Here is a 20,140-nt window from a genome sequence, read left to right as displayed (position 1 = left end):
AAGGGTGCCCTTACCTTGAAGAAGTCTGCTGGGTTGGCAGATGAGGTTGTTTCAGCCCGCGGGGTTGAGTTTACTCCGGAAGGGAGTTGCCCAGAGAGTAGCTAGGAGAATCAGGGGAATTTAGAATTTGGACCGGGTACGGGTATTGAAAGCCTGAAGGAGGCAAATGTCCCATTTGAGTGTGTCCAAGATGGGGATGCATGTGGTACTGAACCTAGAAACGGAGCTCAGAAAAAGTCTGAGGTATTTGATTCAGTTGAAAGGGATGGCTGTCCTTGTGGGTCAGATAGACTTGGTTCAGTGAAGAAAGGGTTAACCTTGGTAATAGTGGGAAGTGAGAGTTCCCAGGTGTTTGTCCTGGACGGTATGTTAAAAGTTAATGCAGAAATCAAAAGTGGGGAGATAAATATTATTATTGAAGGAAACAGGAAATATGTAGTTCCCAAATCGAATGAAGAAAATTTAAAGCCTGCGGATCGCTTACAGGTTGAGTTGGACAATGACGGGGCCCTCCATACTATTGTTATTCCAGAGTGTGGTGTGAAAAGGCAGAATTTGAAATGCTGCTTGAACAAAGAGTTCGAACTGACAACTAATAGCCTGAAGGGTCCTGACGAGAGGGCTAGCAACCTGTGTAAAATTAAAGAATTGGGTGGAAACTCAGAAGATGATCTAAGTTTGGGACACGGTGTTGATAAAATAACTCCTATGAAAGAAGCGGGCGAGAGCCTATATCGCCAGGGTACCCCAGCTCCCCAGGTGGGAACTAACCGGAAAAGAGGCGATGATTAATGGGGACGCCATTTTTAAATAGCAAAAGCCGGTTTTACGGGATTTCGACAAAGCATGCAAATAATAAAGACAACCCCATGGAAGCCTGCCTGTTAAGTTTGAAAGTAACAGAAAGATTAGTATTTGCATGAACTTTTGTAGATACACGTAAACTAAGATCACAACTCCTTAGTTTTTGTTTTCTGAAGGAAAAAAATAAAAGTAGGTGGTTATTCAATTGAAGTCTGATGCTACAAGACTTTAGTAAGGTACAAGATATTAAGATATTAAAGGAAGTGACACTGTAATCTTTAACTGTTTAGATGCTGAATTGAATGTATAACTGTATTAATCTGTAGTGAAAAGGAAAAGCTTTTGTATTGTGTTAGATTCTAAAATCCTGTAAGTCTCTGTACTACTTCGTTTCCACCGCTGGTGAAAACACTTTGAAGAAAGGGGGTGTTATGAATGTACCACAGCTCTGAGGGGCCGAAGGGTGCGGTGCAGCCCCCTCCTTTGTGAGAATCGCAAGATCACTATTGATTTGGGTCAGGAGACCCAGGAAATGAGAGAGAGAGACGTGCGGAATGTCTTGTTCCCCCCGGCGATATAAAACTACGGGAAACAACCATTGCCTCTTGGAGACAAACTTGTGTATTGCAATACTCTGCTATGTGGAAGCCCTGAGACAAAGTGGGCTGGTTGAGGAAGGGATTGCATCGCCCCCAACCTGATTAACATCTGAGACCCTGTGAGTCAGGATAAAACAGGGTCTGTGGGAACAGCCCCTCAGACGCACCAGAAGAAATGCTAGCGATCCCGTAATAGCAGAAGCCGGTGGAGAGGCCAAGTGCATTCGGTTCCATTTGCCCCGGAACCGGTGCCCTTTACCATGGAAAAATGGCTTTTAGCTAACAACGGGGAAACCAACTCCCAACGACTCGAGGGATTAACATCATAAAAGGATTGGGCAAGTTTTAAACCCATCTTTCTCTCAAGCCAAAATGCTGCAGCATGAACGAACTAATAGTGACTTTTATATTTCCATTGGACAATACATTATCCCCTAGACAACGATAGAGCTATTTCTTATTGATTATTATTATACCTGCGCATTTAGATTTAGTATTGATGATGTATATTACCTGTATGGTTGCATTGATATTATTTTGTGTATTTTTATCAATAAATACTGTTAAAAATAGTACCATCAGACTTCAACGGACCTCTCTATCTTTGCTGGTAAGTGACCCAGTTATGGGGTACATAACAGAAGAAAAATAACTTCTATTTCAATGATATACTTAGACAAAGCTATTGATGAACAGTCTCTCACACCCTGGAAAGAAATCGAATTTTTATGTGTGTACTGTTATTTCTTTTGAGCAACATTTGCAAAACCAGTAATTTTTGAAATGCTTATTATAAATCAGCTCATATCTTTATTCTGAGCGTATACCTAAATCTTTACTTTGCCCTCTACAAATTGTTTTAAAAGCTAAATTAATTTCATGATCTTTACTTATTGCATTGAGCTGTGTCAGAATTCTTTATTCTGGCTGGCTGCTCACTTAGCTTCTAAGCATCATGGTAACATTGTGGTTAGTTCAACACTATTACAGCTCAGGGCATTTGAGTTTGAAGTTCAATTCAAATGCCCTCTGTAAGGAGTTTGTATGTCCTCACCAGAATATGCATGGATTTCCTTCGGGAGCTCTGGTTTCCTCCCACAGTCCAAAGACGTACCAGTTAGTAGGTTAATTGATTATTGTAAGTTGTCCTGTGATTAAGCTACAATTAAATAGGTGGGTGGCTGGGCCAGAAGGGTCTGTTCCACACCGTATCTCAAAATAAATAAAATAAATCATTATTACTAAACTCCACTCATCCCATATAAAGGGCCCCTATTTACAAATCGCATCAGGATATAGTACATGTTCACGATAGTTTTATTCACAATCATTGGTTAAGTTTCCCGCATTTACTCCGGACCGTAAAAAATTCAGAACTGCATACTTTGCATTGTCAAGCATCAAACACCAACACTACACGGAGCAATTTACACTAAAAGATACTACACACAGGCAGACACTGCCTCCCAGACTCTACAGTCATCTCTGGAACTTCTGAACAGTAATGACACCAATGTAAGACTATTGTTTATTGATTACAGTTCTGTCTTTAATACTGTAATTCCAAGCAAACTTGTCAACAAACCCTCGACCCCGAGAGTCAATGCCTCTCTCTGCAACTGGATTGTTGACTTCCTGACCAACAGACTGCAAATATCTGCAAAGATGTGAAACAACATCTTCAGAACAAGTATTCTAAACACTGGTACTCCACAAGGTTGTGTTTTCAGCTACCCTGGAAACTCATGACTGTATGGCCAGCCTTTGCTCTAACTCCATCTACAAGTTTGCAGATGATACCGCTGTAGTGGGGCATATCTGAAATAACAATGAGTTGAAGTACAGGAAGGAGATAGAAAGGTTACATTTGGAATGTCCCCATTATCTCTTATCAATTTTTGTTGATGCACCATAAAAAGCATCTTATCTAGATGCATTTTGGCTTGGTGAGGCATGGATTGCCGAAGACTGCAGAGGTGAGGACATAGTTCAACACATTGCGGAAACCAGCTTCCCCTCTCTGAACGCTGTCTATACTTCTCACTGCCTCAGTAAAGTAGCCAGCATAGTCAAAGATCCCCACCCACCTCGAACATTCTCTCTTCTCCCCTCTTCTATTCAGCAGAAGATACAAAAGTTTGAAAGCACATACGACCAGGCTCAAAGACAGCCTCTAGTCTGCTATTATGACTATTAAATGGTTCCCTAGAATTATAAAATGGACTCTAGACCTCACAATCTACCTCATTATGAGCTTGCACCTTATTGTTTACTGGCTTTGTACTTTTCCTGTATCTACATTGTTATTGTTTTACCTTATTAAACCTTAGTGAACTATGTAATAATCTGATCTGTACGAACAGTTCACAACAAGCTTTTCACTGTAATAAACTAATTCTAATTCTAATTTAGTAAGTCAATCGAAGAAGTGCACTATAACATCTATACAAACTATATAAAATATGATATTGATAATAATAACTCAAGTTTGAAAGTATTAGGAAACAACATTGTAAAAACATTTTTCTGCATTGATAATTCTTCCTGGTGCAGATTTTAATTTATTAACTGGTTCTAAATAATTATAATCAATATCATATTTTTATATTTATTGATCAGTACAAGGTAAGAAGTTGTTTTATTTAAGTGTAGGTAAATGGAGACAGGAAAGTAATTTATTGAGTTAATAGTAGTGAATGTATTATTTTTACCACACACAATGAATAGTTCAATACATGTTGCAGATATACACAGATCTTTATTGTGTTATTTAGTACTGCTATACATTCTAAGGTATGGAAGCTTAACCAAGAAATGAAAAAAATAATGATTGTTTAACTACAGTGCTCTGTTAATGTCAGTTAATAATGGCTAAATTTAATTCAGCCTTTAGAAAAATCATATAATTATGTATTAAATTCTAAAGTCAAGAAACTGCAAGGAGTTTTGGGGAGTGTTGGTTTTACTTTAATATGTGGATGTTAATTATGTAAGATCTTTATACATGTTACTTATCAAAGTGACTTTATTTTGTGTGGGTGCACTTTCAAATTGCTGTGAATTGCATTTTATTTAACAAAGTTACTTGATTGAAATGGTCAATGTAATTACATAGTTGCAGGTTTTAGTAAATGCATAATCAAAATTAAATAGAATAGTCAGAAATCATTTTTTGGCGATACCTGATTTGTGTTATTTCACTTTTAGAAAAATACACGACGTTAATTCCAGAAGTAGGAAGCCTTACATATTCTAGAATGCAACACTTTAAAGACCTGCTTGATTCACTTCCAATGGATGCCTACACACATGGCTGTATTCTTCATCCAGAATTGACCACGGAATCCATGATCCCAAAGTATGCCACAGCTGAAATTCGCAGTAAGTTAATGCACGTGCACAAAGTATAAAGCATCTTAGTAAAGAACTAACTTTTGAGATCAATTTGGCTAGCAGTTTTACTAGGTTGGTCAGAGACAATTGTTGGTTGGCGGTGCTGAAATATGTATACATGATAACTGTTGGGACATCTTATCAGTATGGAAAGGAAAAAAATTCATCAATATTCTGATACCTATGTTTTAGTTGGACTCTGTCTTCCATAATATATTAAAACTATAAAAAACAATAGAAGAGTTTATGAGCTGATTACAAGACAAAATAAAGATATAATGGAGGATGTTGAAAAGATGTCTGAAATACTAAAGAAGGGCTTTCTCAGATCTGTGGTAAGTGGCACAGTGGCACAATGAATTGAGTTGCAATCTCACAGCTCCAGCTAACACAAGTTCAGTCCTGATCTCTAGTGCTGTAGGTACGTGTGGTGTTTGTACTCTATGTTCATTCTGTTATTGCAGAATGCTTCCATATGTACTCCAGTTTCCAACTTCACACAAATGCCATTTGTGCTAAGCTAAACACATTTGTAGGATTTGTTTCAAAGGTGGTGAAAAAGTTTGCAAAGCACATCATAAGGCACAACATATTTAGAGTTTATAAATGGAGGAATTACAGAAATGACACAGATTAAATTGCTCTTTTTTTGGAGACAGAGCTGAAGGCCATCTTCTTATCTACACTGTTTTATGATTCTATGACCCTCAGGTCTACAGCATATACTCAAAATAACAAAGACATGGAGATAAATACTCTTTTGATAATTTCTTGCAAAACCCAAGAACAAATGCAAAAGCAATGGTTTTTGCATTATTAATTATTCTGATCAACTGATACATGCATAAGTGCCCAGTATATGTTTCCAATTTAACATTGTCGCAAAGCTGGAAGTGCAGCAGTTAATACAGTTTACAAAAGTAACATTATCAATGTATTCTCCAAAATTATGACAGCTTCTCAAGAAAATTCCCAGGCTTAAATATCTGCACCCAGTGTGTCGAGCTGCAGCTCCTAAGGGACTGCATTAGGGAACTGGGGTTGCAGCTCGATGACCTTCGTCTGGTCAGGGAGAGCAAAGAGGTGTTAGAAAGGAGATATAGGCAGGTAGTCACACCGGGGCCACAGAAGACAGTCAAGTGGGTAACAGTCAGGAAAGGGAAGGGGAAGAGTCAGATACTAGAGAGTACCCCTGTGGCTGTCCCCCTGAACAATAAGTATTCCTGTCTGAGTACTGTTAAGGGGGTACAACCTACCTGGGGGAAGTGGTAGTGGTCGTGCCTTTGGCACAGAATCTGACCCTGCAGCTCAGAAGGGTAGGGAAGGGAAAAGGAAGGCGGTAATGATAGGGGATTCTATAGATAGGGGGTCAGACAGGCGATTCTGTGGACACAGGAAAGAAACTTGGATCGGAGTTTGCCTCCCAGGTGCCAGGGTCCGGGATGTTTCAGATTGCGACCAAAATATCCTGCAGTGGGAGGAAGAACAGCTAGAGGTCGTGGTACATAGTGATACCGATGACGTAGGTAGTAAAAGGGAAGAGGTGCTTAAAACAGACTACAGGGAGTTAGGAAGGAAGTTGAGAAGCAGGACCGCAAAGCTAATCATCTCGGGACAACTGCCAGAGCCACATGACAGTGACTATAGGAACAGAATGAGATGGAGGATAAATGAGTGACTGAGGGATTGGAGCAGGGGGTAGGGATTCAGACTGGGACCTCTTCTGGAGCAGGTGTGACCTGTACAAAAAGGATGGGTTACACTTGAATTTCAGGGGGACCAATATCTTAGCTGGAAGGTTTGCTAAAGCTGCTGAGGAGAATTTAAACTAGAATTGTTAGGGGATGGGAATTGAACTGAAGAGACTGGGGAAGAGGCGGTTGGCTCACAAATAGAGAAAGCTTGTAGATGGTGCGAGAGGGAGGATAGGCAGGCAATAGAGAAGGGACATGCTCAGACAGACAGTTTGAAATGTGTATATTTTAACACAAGGAGTATTGTGAACAAAGCAGATGAGCTTAGAGCATGGATCAGGACTTGGAGATATGATATGGTGGCCATTACAGATACTTGGATGGCTCAGGGACAGGAATGGTTACTTCAAGTGCTGGGTTTTAGATATTTCAGAAAGGACAGGGAGGAAGGCAAAATAGGTGGGGGCATGGCACTGTTGATCAGACATAGTGTCAAGGCTGCAGAAAAGGTGGATGTCGTAGAGGGATTGTCTATGGAGTTTCTGTGAGTGGAAGTTAGGAACAGGAAGTGGTCGATAACCCTACTGGGTGTTTTTTATAGGCCACCCAATAGTAACAGGGGTATCGAGGAGCAGATAGGGAAACAGATCCTGGAAAAGTGAAATAATAACAGAGTTGTCGTGATGGGAGATTTTAATTTCCCAAATATTGATTGGCATCTCCCTAGAGCAAGGGGTTTAGATGGGGTGGAGTTTGTTAGGTGTGTTCAGGAAGGTTTCTTGACACAATATGTAGATAAGCCTACAAGAAGAGAGACTGTATGTGATTTGGTATTGGGAAATGAACCTGGTCAGGTGTTTGATCTCTCAGTGGGAGAGCATTTTGGAGATAGTGATCATAATTTAGTCTCCTTTACAATAGCATTGGAGAGAGATAGGAACAGACAAGTTAGAAAAGCATTTAATTGGAGTGAGGGGAATTATGAGGTCATCAGGCAGGAACTTAGAAGCTTAAATTGGGAACAGATGTTCTCAGGGAAAGGTATGGAAGAAATGTGGCAAATGTTCAGGGGATATTTGTGTGGGGTTCTGCAAAGGTACATTCCAATGAGACAGGGATGTTATGGTAGGGTACAGGAACCATGGTGAACAAAGGCTGTAGTAAATCTAGTCAAGAAGAAAAGAAGAGCTTACGAAAGGTTCAGAGAGCTTGGTAATGTTAGAGATCTAGAAGATTATAAGGCTAACAGGAAGGAGCTTAAGAAGGAAATTAGGAAAGCAGGAAAGGGCCGTGAGAAGGCCTTGGTAGACAGGATTAAGGAAAACATCAAGGCATTCTACAAGTATGTGAAGAGCAAGAGGGTAAGACATGAGAGAATAGGACCAACTATTCTAATATGATCACTGTAAGTGTGACAGTGGGAAAGTGTGTATAGAACTGGAGGAAATAGCAGAGATACTTAATGAATACGTTACTTCAGTATTCACTATGGAAAAGGAACTTGGTAATTGTAGTGATGACTTCCAGCAAACTGAAAAGGTTGAGCATTTGGTTGAGCAAAGGTTGAGATATTAAGAAAGAGGATGTGCTGGAGCTTTCCAAAAGCATCAAGTTGGATAAGTTGCCGGGACCGGATGAGATGTACCCCAGGCTACTACAGGAGGTGAGGGAGGTGAAGGAGGAGATAGCTGAGCCTCCGGTGATGATCTTTGCATCAATGGGGACGGGAGAGATTCCAGAGGATTGGAGAGTTGCGGACATTGTTCCCTTATTCAAGAAAGAGAGTAGAGGTAGCCCAGGAAATTATAAACCAGTGAGTCTTACTTCAGTGGTTGGTAAGCTGATGGGGAAGATCCTGAGAGGCAGGATTTATGAACATTTGGAGAGGTATCATATGATTAGGAATAGTCAGCATGGCTTTGTCAAGGGCAGGCCATGCCTTACGAGCCTGATTGAATTTTTTGAGGATGTGACTAAACACATTGATGAAGGAAGAGCAGTAAATGTAGTGTTTATGGATTTCAGCAAGTCATTTGATAAGGTATCCCATGCAAGGCTTATTGAGAAAGTAAGGAGGCATGGGATCCAAGGAGACATTGCTTTGTGTATCTAGAACTGGCTTCCTCACAGAATGCAAAGAGTGGTTGTAGACAGATCATATTCTGCATGGAGGTCAGTCACCAGTGGTGTGCTTCAGGGATCTGTTCTGGGACCCTTACTCTTCATGATTTTTATAAATGACCTGGTTGAGGAAGTGGAAGGATGGGTTAGTAAATTTGCTGTTGACACAAAAGTTGGGGGTGTTGAGGGCTGTCAGAGGTCCAGCAGGACATTGATAGGATGTAAAACTGGGCTGAGAAGTGGCAGATGGAGTTCAACCCAGATAAGTGTGAAGTGGTTCATTTTGGTAGGTCAAATATGATGGCAGAATATAGTATTAATGGTAAGACTCTTGGCAGCGTGGAGGATCAGAGGGATCTTGGGGTCCGAGTCTATAGGGTGCTCAAAGCAGCTGCGCAGACTGACTCTGTGGTTAAGACGGTAAATGGTGTATTGGCCTTCATCAATCATGGAATTGAATTTCGGAGCCCAGAGGTAATGTTGCAGCTATATAGGAACCTGGTCAGACCCCACTTGGAGTACTGTGCTCAGTTCTGGTCACCTCACTACAGGAAGGATGTGGAAGCCATAGAAAAGGTGCAGAGGAGATTTACAAGGATGTTGCCTGGATTGGGGAGCATGCCTTATGAGAATAAGTTGAGTGAACTTGGCCTTTACTTCTTGGAGTGACGGAGGATAAGAGGTGACCTGATAGAGGTGTACAGGGGAGATGCACCAGTGTCATTGTACACCAGTCATTGAAGATGGGCATGCAGGTACAGCAGGCGGTGAAAAAGGCAAATGGTATGTTGGCATTCATAGCAAAAGGATTTGAGTACAGGAGCAGGGAGGTTCTACTGCAGTTGTACAAGGCCTTGGTGAGACCACACCTAGAATATTGTGTGCAGTTTTGGTGCCTTAATCTGAGGAAAGACATTCTTGCCATAGAGGGAGTACAGAGAAGGTTCACCAGATTGATTCCTGGGATGGCAGGACTTTCATATGAAGAAAGACTGGATCGACTAGGCTTATACTCACTTGAATTTAGAAGACTGAGGGGGGATCTTATTGAAACGTATAAAATTCTAAAGGGATTGGACAGGCTAGATGCAGGAGGATTGTTTCCGATGTTGGGGAAGTCCAGAATGAGGGGACGCAGTTTAAGGATAAAGGGGAAGCCTTTTAGGACCGAAATGAGGAAAAACTTCTTCACACAGATGGTGGTGAATCTGTGGAATTCTCTGCCACGGGAAACAGTTGAGGCCGGTTCATTGGCTATATTTAAGAGGAAGTTAGATATGGCCCTTGTGGCTAAAGGGATCAGTGGGTATGGAGAGAAAGCAGGTACAGGGTTCTGAGTTGGATGATTAGCCATGATCATACTGAATGGCGGTGCAGGCTCGAAGGGCAGAATGGCCTACTCCTGCACCTATTTTCTGTGTTTCTATGTTTACAGAATGATGAGAGGCATTGATCGTGTGGATAGTCAGAGGCTTTTCTTCAGGGCTGAAATGGTTGCCACAAGAGGACACAGGTTTAAGGTGCTGGGGAGTAGGTACAGAGGAGATGTCGGGGTAAGTTTTTTACACAGAGAGTGGTTAGTACGTGGAGTGGGCTGCTGGTGGTGGAGGCAGATACAGTAAGTTCTTTTAAGAGACTCTTGGATAGGTACATGAAGCTTAGAAAATAGATGGCTATGGGTAACCCTAGTAATTTCTGTTAGGGGCATGTTCGGCACAACTTTGTGGGCTGAAGGGCCAGTATTGTGCTGTAGATTTTCTACGTTTCTAAACACTTCAAAATACATTTGAACAATGTCAGGGAGAGTTGACAAATTTGGAAATGTTACTCTATTGTTAGCTTATGTTAAAATATAGTGAACTAAATATAGAATGTTCTTGAAATAGCCATTATTTTACATTTTTTCATTAGAGTAATAATATCAAATGCAAAGAATATTCTTTCTAATGTAGCGACAACTGAAATCCCTCATGATTATAACCTTATTAAAGTAATTTGGCAGGGGGTTGGGAACTGGAGTGAACTGACTCTGGATAAGACTCTGGATTAAAAAAAAGCAAAGATAGCATGCAGTCAGACTGTCAGGAAAGGTGAGTATCAGTGTATCAGAGGAATAGAATCAAAAAGGGTAGGAAATACAGTACTCAAAGTGTTATATTCCAATGCATGGAGTGCAAGAAATAAGGTGGATGATCTCGTTGCACTTTTATAGATTGTCAGGTATGACATTATGGCCATCAGTGAATCATGGCTGAAGGATGGTTGTAGATGGGAGCTGAATGTCAAAGGTTACACCATGTAACAGAGAAACAGGATGGTAGGCAGAGGGGGTGGCATGGTTCTGCAGGTAAAGAATGGCAACAAAAGATGTGACATAGGATCAGAAAATATTGAATATTGAGTTGAGTTAAGAAACTGCAAGGGTAAAAGGATCCTGATGGCAGTTATAAATAGGCCTCCCAACAGTAGCTGGGATGTTGGCCACAGATCACTACGGGAAATAGAAAAGGTGTGTCAAAAAGTAATGTTATGATAATCATGGGAGATTTTAACATGCAGGTCGATTAGCAAAATTAGATCGGTAATGGATCTGAAGAGAGTGAGTTCGTTGAATGTCTACAAGATGGCCTTTTGAGCATTTAATTTGTCATCTCAGATAATCCATAATGCAGCAATAGTATTCATGTTGATGAACCAAGTAAATAGATCAAAATGTCCTTACTTTAATCTTCAACAACAACTGCAGACTGAACTAATTTGAAATCATGATTAAAGCACTTATGTGTATATGTACTTATGGGCACATGCACACACAAATGTCATGTAATTGTGAGAAGGGCAGTCAGTTTGCCACAGCTTAACTATAAAACAGACTTAAACAAGACTAAAAATCCCAAAATAGTGTGTTGTTCTCAGTTACACATCAAACTTCAAACATTGATGATGAAACAATATTCAACATTGATTAAAAGCACAGATGTGTTAAAGAACTGAAGAGGAAGTAAAATTGCCAGTATAACAAATCTGTTAGAAAATCATTACTGCACAGTACGGATTTTTTATTTTATTGATTTTAATTTGGGGAAAAAAACTAATAGTCCTTCATGTCATTAATACAGGCTGCCATTCTTGAATGGATCCAGTTCACAAAGTTGCATTTTGAGATTTGTCACTATATCCTTCTCTCTCCCTGGTCATAGTTCTAATTTACATGACATAAATACACGTGAAATTCTCAGTCTCCCTGTTCACATTAGTGCTTATTTGTAAAGGACGCTAATCTGTTAAATGACATGCAAACCATATTCAGTTATATTGAGAGGTCTTATTTCTCATTTGGACCTCTCCTCCTGGAACTTGCTAACACAATGGACAGTTTCCCCTAATCTGGACTATTTGCTATCAACCACAATGCACTGACAACTCGTCCCAACTAACATTCTGTGATGCACCAACTGTTTTGGCTAGCATTTTATGGTGACCTTGTATATTCAAAATGAACTGAATTGAATTGACTTTGTTTCTTATATCCTTCACATACATGAGGAGTAAAAATATTTATGCTACATCTCCATCTAAATGTGCCATGTACAGTCATAGTAATTTATAATAAGTTATAAGAAATAGAACAGTCAATGTAATACAGAGTACACTCAGATTAGTCTGAGTTCATCAGTCTAATGGCCTGGTGGAAGAAGCTGTCCTGGAGCTTGTTGGTCCTGGCTTTTATGCTATTGTACCGTTTCCTGGATGGTAGCAGCTGGAATAGGCCATGGTTGGGGTGACTTGGGTCCCCAATGATCCTACAGGCCCTTTTTACACACCTCTCCTTGTAAATGTCCTGAATCATGGGAAGTTCACAACTACATACACGCTGGGCTGTCTGCACCTCTCTCTGCAGAGTCCTGCGATTAAGAGAGGTACAGTTCCCATACCAGGCATGCTGCAGCTAGTCAGGATGCTCTCAATTGTGCCCCTGTAGAAAGTCCTTAGGATTTGGGGGCCCATACCAAACTTCCTCAACAATCTGAGGTGGAAGAGACACTGTTGTGGTGGAAGAGCTGGTGCAAGGGACAATGGTTCATGTTCCTAGATCATTGGGATCTCTTGTGGGGGAGTGTTGACTTACACACGAAGGATCAGTTGCACTTGAACCAGAATGTTAATCCATATCCTAACAGTGAAACAGGTTTTATAGCCACCAGGGTGGGTTTAAATTAGAGTGGCAAGGGCATGGAACTCAAGAGAAACCAAAGTCAATGAGAATACAGGGGTACATGCAGCAACCCAAAAGTGTGAAGCTAGCATCCAAGATAGCTACGCTTACAGTGAAAGGGCGGATAGGACCACTGCTTCAAACCGCATCGATTTCAATGCACAGAGCCTAACTGGTAAGGCGGATGAACTGAGGGTATGGATTGCCTTTAGGGACCATAACAGGAATGCGACTGAGAGAAGGGCAAGACTGGCAGCTCAATGTTCTGAGAAATAATTTAGTCATGACAACAATGTTTAGAGAAAGTATTCTAGGATTATCTATCAAAGCCATTTAGGTAGAACTTAAAAGTAAGAAGGGGGTGATAATCTTAGTAAGTCTAGATTATAGACCTGTCAATAGTGGGAGCTTGAGAAACACATGTTTCAAGTGATTGCAGGTAGTTGTGAGAATAGTAGGGTTGTGCTATAGGGAGATGAACATTTTCCTGGTATCGACTGGGTTGGAATTTTGCCGTGCAACCAAGACAGAATGCATAGAGGAACCTTCTTGGAAAGGAAAAATAGTGGACTTCATCTAAGGGAATGAGGAGGGCAAGTTAACAAGAGGCAGTTGGGTAATAGTTACCACTCTTCTATTAGTCTTAAAATGGTTATGGAAAAAAATAGAACAAGTCCATAGGTTAAGGTTCTAAATTGGAGAAGGGCCATCTTTGAGGGCATTAGGCAGGATCTAGCTGGGGTTGACTGGGCAACTCTGTTTAAAGACAAAAGAACTGTTGGAAAATGGAGGCTTTTCAAAAAGGGTCTTATCAAGAGTCCAGGGGCAGTATGTCCCTGTTAGATTGAAGGGCAGACATGCAGTAAAAAGGTGACTAAGCAGAGACTAAGTCCTGTTTAAGATCACCAGGTCTGCTTATGTGTGGAGACCCAAGAGATGACTGAGATTTTTGATGTCTATTTCTCCTTGGTGTTTACCAGGAAGAATAGCATGGATACCAGAGAAATGAGTGTAGTAAGAAGTGAGGTCTTGGGCATTATGGGAGGCCAGGGAAAAAACCATGGAGACCCTTATAAAAGGTATTTGCTTCATTGTAAAGCTTCAGAAGTGTAGCTAATGTTGTTCCATTGTTCAAGAAGGGTAGGGACAAAAGGTCAGGAAATTACAGGACAGTGAGCCTGGCTTCAGTTGCAGAGAAATTACTGAAAAAATTCTGAGGGAGAAGATCTACCATCACTTGGATAGTTGTCATGCCAGATCAGGAATAGTTGGCATAGTTTTTTTGCATGGGAGGTCATGTCTGACAAATCTTATGGAGTTTTTTGAAGAGGTAACCAAGGGGATAGATAGGGCAGTGGTTTGTGTCTATATGAATAATAATAAAACATTTGACCGCATCCCATATGGCAAGCTGATCTGGAAGGCTAGGGCAAATGAGATTTAGGAAAAGCTAGTCAGGGAAAGCTAGCATTTAGAATTGGCTCAATGATAGGGTGATGATTGAAGGTCGATTCTCCTACTGGAGGCCTGAGACTAGTGGTGTGCTCTAGGGGTAGTGTTAGGGCCTCTGTCATTCATTTTTTGAGTAAATGATTTGGATATGAATATGATAGCAATTTTCCTGATGATACTAAATTAAGGGGACTTGTTTATAGTAAAGCAGGTTACAAAGAGGTCTTGATCACTTGGGGGGAGATGAGGACGTTGTATACAGTATATAGTGTATATTTTAATAAGTATTTTGTAGATGTGCAAGTTGAGATAAAGTGCATACATGGCATATAGTTAAATATACAACAGTATACCGCTTCTGTCATAAACAATGTGTACCGGGTGGTATCAGGGCTCACAGCCTGGCAGAAGAAACTGTTACTCAGCTAAAAGTCCATGTTCTTTTACTGCTTCATCTTCTGCCTGATGGTTGGAGGTCAAGAAGATTGTAGGACAGCTAGGAGGGGTCTTTGGCAATGCTGAAGGCTCTGGGAATGCAGCGCTTCAGATGCATGTCCTAGATAGTGGGGGGAGGGAGAGAGGGAGACCCTGATGTTTCTCTCAGCAGTCCACACAATCTGCTGCAGGGTTTTGTGGGCAGGTGCCTTGCAAATTCCGTATCAGTTCATGATACAGCTGGTCAAGGCACTCTTGATTGTGCTTCAGTAGAATATGGATAGATTAGGTGTGGGGAGCCCCATTTGCCTCAATCTCTTCAGGAAGTGAAGGTGCTGCTGTGCTTTCTTGACTAAAGATGTAGTGTTGAGAAACCAGTGAGAGCTCGTGGCTCTCACCAAGGAGGAGTTGTTGAAATGCCACAGGGAGTGGTTAGCCTGCACCTTACTGAAGTCCACAATTATCTCTCCTGACACCAGTCCACAAGCTGCTCTCCCTCCCCTCTGCATGCAGACTCATCTTTGTTGCTGATGGGTCCAACCACTGTTGTGTTATCAGCGAACTTAATGATGTGGTTAGAGCTGGACCTAGCAGTACAGCTGTGTGTCAGCAAGCTGATCACACAGTCCTGGGGGTAGGGAATGGGGGCTCCACTGTTCAGCGTAATGGAGCTAGAGGTGTTGCTGCCAGCATGGACTATCTGAGGTCTCTCAAAGGATCTGAAGTACATTTATTATCGAAGTATGTACGCAGCATACAATCCTGAGATTCGTCTTCCCCACAGATGGCTGCAAAACAAAGAGAACCATGGAACCTGTTCAAGGGAAACATCAAACCTCCCCTCCCATCATGTACAAAAAAAAACCCAACTTGCTCTAACAGCAACAAAAAAAAAACACAAGCCCAAAATACTGAATATAAAACACAAAATCAAAAGGAATATTTTAATTCAGCTCAGTGTTTGTTGTCTGCAGGCAGCCCCGATTCAAAATCGCCCAAAAATAGCATCAAAAATAAGAGCGATTCTGATCATAATGCATACTCTCTAAACCAGGCAGCATCCTGGTAAATCTCCTTTGTACCCTTTCAAATGCTTCCACATCCTTCTTATGGTGAGGCAACCAGAACTGGACACAGTACTCCAAGTGTGGCCTGACCAGAGTTTTATAGAGCTGCATTATTACCCCGCAACTCTTAAACTCTATCCCTTAACTTAAGAAAGCTAACACCCCATAAGCTTTCTTAACTACCCTATCCACATATGAGGCAACTTTCAGGGATCTATGGACATGTACCCCCAGATCCCTCTGCTCCTCCACACTACCAAGTATCCTGCCATTTACTTTGTACTCTGCCTTGGAGTTTGTCCTTCCAAAGTGTACCACCTCAAACTTCAATGGTTTGAACTCCATCTGCCACTTCTCAGCCCACTCCTGTATCCTATCAATGTCTCTCTGCAATCTTCAACAATCCTCTACACTATCCACGCCACCACCTTCTACCCCCACATCCAGGTCGTTAATAAAATTCATGATAAGTAAAGGTCCCAGAACCGATCCTTGTGGGACACAATTAGTCATAACCCCCCCAATCTGAATGTACTCCCTCCACCACAACTGTCTGCTTTCTGCAGGCAAGCCAAGTCTGAATCCACCTGGCCAAACTTCCCTGGATCCCATGCCTTCTGACTTTCTGAATAAGTCTACCGTGTGGAATCTTATCAAATGCCTTACTAAAATCCATGTAGGTCACATCCACTGCAATACCCTCATCTATATGCTTGGTCACCTCCTCAAAGAACTCTATAAGGCTTGTTAGACATGATCTGCCCTTCACAAAGCCATGCTGACTGTCCCTGATCAGACCATGATTCTCTTTTTTCTTTCTTTTTCAATCTTTTTATTGACCATGATACTCTAAATGCCCATAGATCCTATCTCTAAGAATCTTTTCCAACAGCTTTCCCACCACAGACTGGTCCATAATTACCTGGACAATCCCTGCTACCTTTTTTGAACAAGGGGACAACATTCACCTCCCTCCAATCCAACAGTACCATTCCCGTGGACAATGAGGACATAAAGATCCTAGCCAGAGGCGCAGCAATCTCTCCCTCACCTCGTGGAGCAGCCTGGGCAATATTACAGCAGGCCCCGGGGACTTATCTGTCCTAATGTATTTTAACAACTCCAACACCTCCTCTCCCTTAATATCAACATGGTCCAGAACTTCAACAACACTCATATTGTCCTCACTGTCATCAAGTTCCCTCTCATTGGTGAAGTCATTGAGGACCTCACTCACTTCCACAGCCTCCAGGCACATCTTCCCAACTTTATCTCTAATCAGTCTTACCTTCACTTCTGTCATCCTTTTGTTCTTCACATAATTGAAGAATGCCTTTTCCTTTACCCTACTCACCTTCTCATGCCCCATTCTTGCTCTCCACAGCCCCTTCTTAAGCTCCTTTCTTGCTACCCTATATTCCTCAATAGCTCCATCTGATCCTTGCTTCCTAAACCTCATGTATGCTGCCTTCTTCCACCTGACTAGAATTTCCACCTCACTTGTCACCCAAAGTTCCTTCACCCTATCATTCTTTATCTTCTTCACCGGGACAAATTTATCTCTAACATCCTGCAAAAGATCCCTAAACATCGACCACATGTCCATAGTACATTGTCCTGCAAAAACACCCGCAAGTTCTAGCCTTATAGCCTCATAATTTGCCCTTGCTCAATTAAAAATTTTCCTGTCCTCTCTGTTTCTATCCTTTTCCATGAGAATGCTAAAGGTCAGGGAGCAGTGGTCACTGTCCCCCAGATGCTCACCCACTGAGAGATCTGTGACCTGACCCCGTTCATTACCTAATACTAGATCCAGTATGGCACTCCCCCAGTCGGCCTGTCAACATACAGTGACAGGAATCTGTCCTGGACACACTTAACAAACTCTGCCCCATCTAAACCATTGGAACTAATCAGGTGCCAATCAATATCAGGGAAGTTAAAGTTACCCGTAATAACAACCCTGTTATTTTTGCACCTGCCTCCCAATCTGCTCCTCGGAATCTCTGCTGCTACCAGAGGGCCTATAGAATACTCCCAATAGAGTAACTGCTCCCTTCATGTTCTTGACATCCACCCATATTGACTCAAAAGAGGATTCTGCTACATTATCCACCCTTTCTGTAGATGTAACAGTATCCCTGACCAGTAATGCCACCCGTCCTCCCCTTTTCCCCCCTCTCTATCCCTTTTGAAACACTGAAATCCAGGAGTATTGAGAATCCATTCCTGCCCTGGTGCCAGCCAAGTCTCTGTAACTACATCATAACTCCATGTATGCATCCAAGTTCTCAGTTTATCACCTTTGTTCCTGATGCTTCTTGCATTGAAGTCCATGCACTTTAGCCCTTCTACCTTACTACCTTTACACCCTTTATTCTGCTTCTCTGTATATGTTAGATCTACATATATATGCACAGTCAGATAACAATAAACCTGAACTTAAACTTGATAATGTATGTATTTTATTTTATACATCTTCATCATACCTGAATTTGTTTCCTAGAGGCTTTGGGTCTGTGTGTTTATAATAGAAAGCTTTTCTTTCAGATACATAAATCCATTCAAAGCCTCTCTCCTTTAATTTTTTAACCACTGCAACCTGTGCAGAAATCTGCTCTTTAACAATGTCCTCCTTAGTGTTCCAACTCCTTTTTATGGTCTTGCCTTCAGAAGTTAAAGCAAACTATATGAAGTTGCCTCCTTAAACCCACCTCCCTCTAGCTCCCTCTTCTCCTTTTATGTTATCCTTAAAACTTCAGCCTGATCTTGCCTTTCTGCAATGTTTATTTCCAGTCTCCTTTGCTTTCAACATTCCATCATCTATCAATATGGATTGCCAAGTAAAAGGAGGGAACAGCATAACTATCATCTCCCAATTAGGTAATTTATGAAAGAGCTAAGAGACAGACATGAAATAAGAACCATGGAAACACAAACATTACCACAAAGAAAGAAGCTGTGCACATTCTCCACTTCATGTGGCTGGGAAAAAGAAAACATCCTTTTTTCTAGGATTGATTATTGGTGAAGAACACTTGTAATGGGAGTGCTTAGCATGTAAAAAAGTGTACTTTTAATAGAATTAAAAGGTTTTCCACCATAAAATATATTTCAAGTTAAAATTAATAGTTTCCTTCTTGGCTTAGTTAGTAAATGGCATGAATTCCAATGCAATGAAGTCACTCAGAAGAATCAACTTCTCTGTTTCTCCCCTTGAAGTTTCTAATTCATTACTACTATACAAGGATAAAGGAATCTTCTCTGTCATGAGCATGCCTCTTAATAATCCATGGATATCGTTAGAGTCTAGCAAAATGTCAACATTCCTGTCTATAATGTTCTACCATACATACCTTTAAATATCTGGTCACCTCTTCCTAGGTTTGATGATAATTTTATATCCTACTTTTGAAGCAGAATATGTTTTAGATATTTATCTTTAGCTTATTTTACAATTGCTTCTACCGAAGTGTTTTTTATGATTACTGCATGTCAAGATTAATCTGTTAAAATGACATACCTTTTCCTATCGTTCAAGCCACCCACAGGATATTTTCCATAACTGAGACATCTAACTGGTGCAGGGCTCTTTCAATATTAATTTCTTTCCCAATATTCACAACAGTAGGTTAAGTTTTATTTATCTTTTGTTCTGCCATTCATAGGATACTAAATACCCTTACTCAATTCAACTTAGTTATCAGGGTCAGCCATTATTTAAAAAGATATGCCTTTCTATTCTGAGAGGTTAGACATGCTTACCTGATCTGAATATTACCCCATTCTGTTAGGTTCATTCCCTTAGCCAGGTTTTCTGTCCTTATAATGAAATCAGAAAATATTTAAAATACTCAGCAGGCAGCATCTGAAGAAGCAAATAAACATTTCCGGTCAATCCATACTAGAAAAGTAAAACCAAGTGGTTTTAATTTGCAGAGAAGGAGAGAATTAGAGCAAACAAATGAGATGTTTATGGGTAAAGGCCAAGATTTCCCAGCTGATACCATGTTCTTGCTGTCATCTAGTTAATAGATAAATGAGAGGGAAACAAAATCATGCTGAATATGAGATGCAGAACATAACATTTGCTCAAAGTTCAAATTAAATTAATTATCAAAATATTATCATATACCACCCTGACATTCATTTTCTTGTGGGCATTCACAGTATTGAATTGAATTGACTTTACTGTTTCTTACATCCTTCACATACATGAAGAGTAAAATCTTTACGTTACGTCTCCATCTAAATGTGCAATGTGCAAATTATAATAATTTGTAATAAGTAGTATAAATACAGTAAGGTAAACCACAGGACAGTCAATATAGCTTAGAAATACAATTATGTCAGCGTGAA

At 40.8% G+C, this 20,140-nt stretch overlaps 1 protein-coding gene across 4 annotated transcripts in view; it reads left to right on the top strand.

The window, feature by feature from the left end:
• Positions 1-20,140, top strand: part of gdap1l1 (ganglioside induced differentiation associated protein 1-like 1) — an 81,851-nt gene that overhangs the window by 45,198 nt on the left and 16,513 nt on the right. For 2 of the 4 annotated variants that reach the window (XM_059978750.1, XM_059978754.1), the window contains one exon: positions 4,611-4,784. The exons of 1 other annotated variant lie outside the window; for it this stretch is intronic. In XM_059978750.1, coding sequence (XP_059834733.1) covers positions 4,611-4,784 — 174 coding nt within the window. Of the gene's footprint in view, positions 1-1,556; positions 1,593-3,088; positions 3,094-4,610; positions 4,785-20,140 lie in introns of all 4 variants that reach the window. One more of the 4 variants, XM_059978751.1, reaches the window with a different exon arrangement.

Source organism: Hypanus sabinus, chromosome 9 (assembly GCF_030144855.1).
Source record: "Hypanus sabinus isolate sHypSab1 chromosome 9, sHypSab1.hap1, whole genome shotgun sequence".
Taxonomy (NCBI): domain Eukaryota; kingdom Metazoa; phylum Chordata; class Chondrichthyes; order Myliobatiformes; family Dasyatidae; genus Hypanus; species Hypanus sabinus.
Note: the sequence above shows the minus strand (reverse complement) of the source record. Positions and strands in the feature narration are given on the sequence as shown.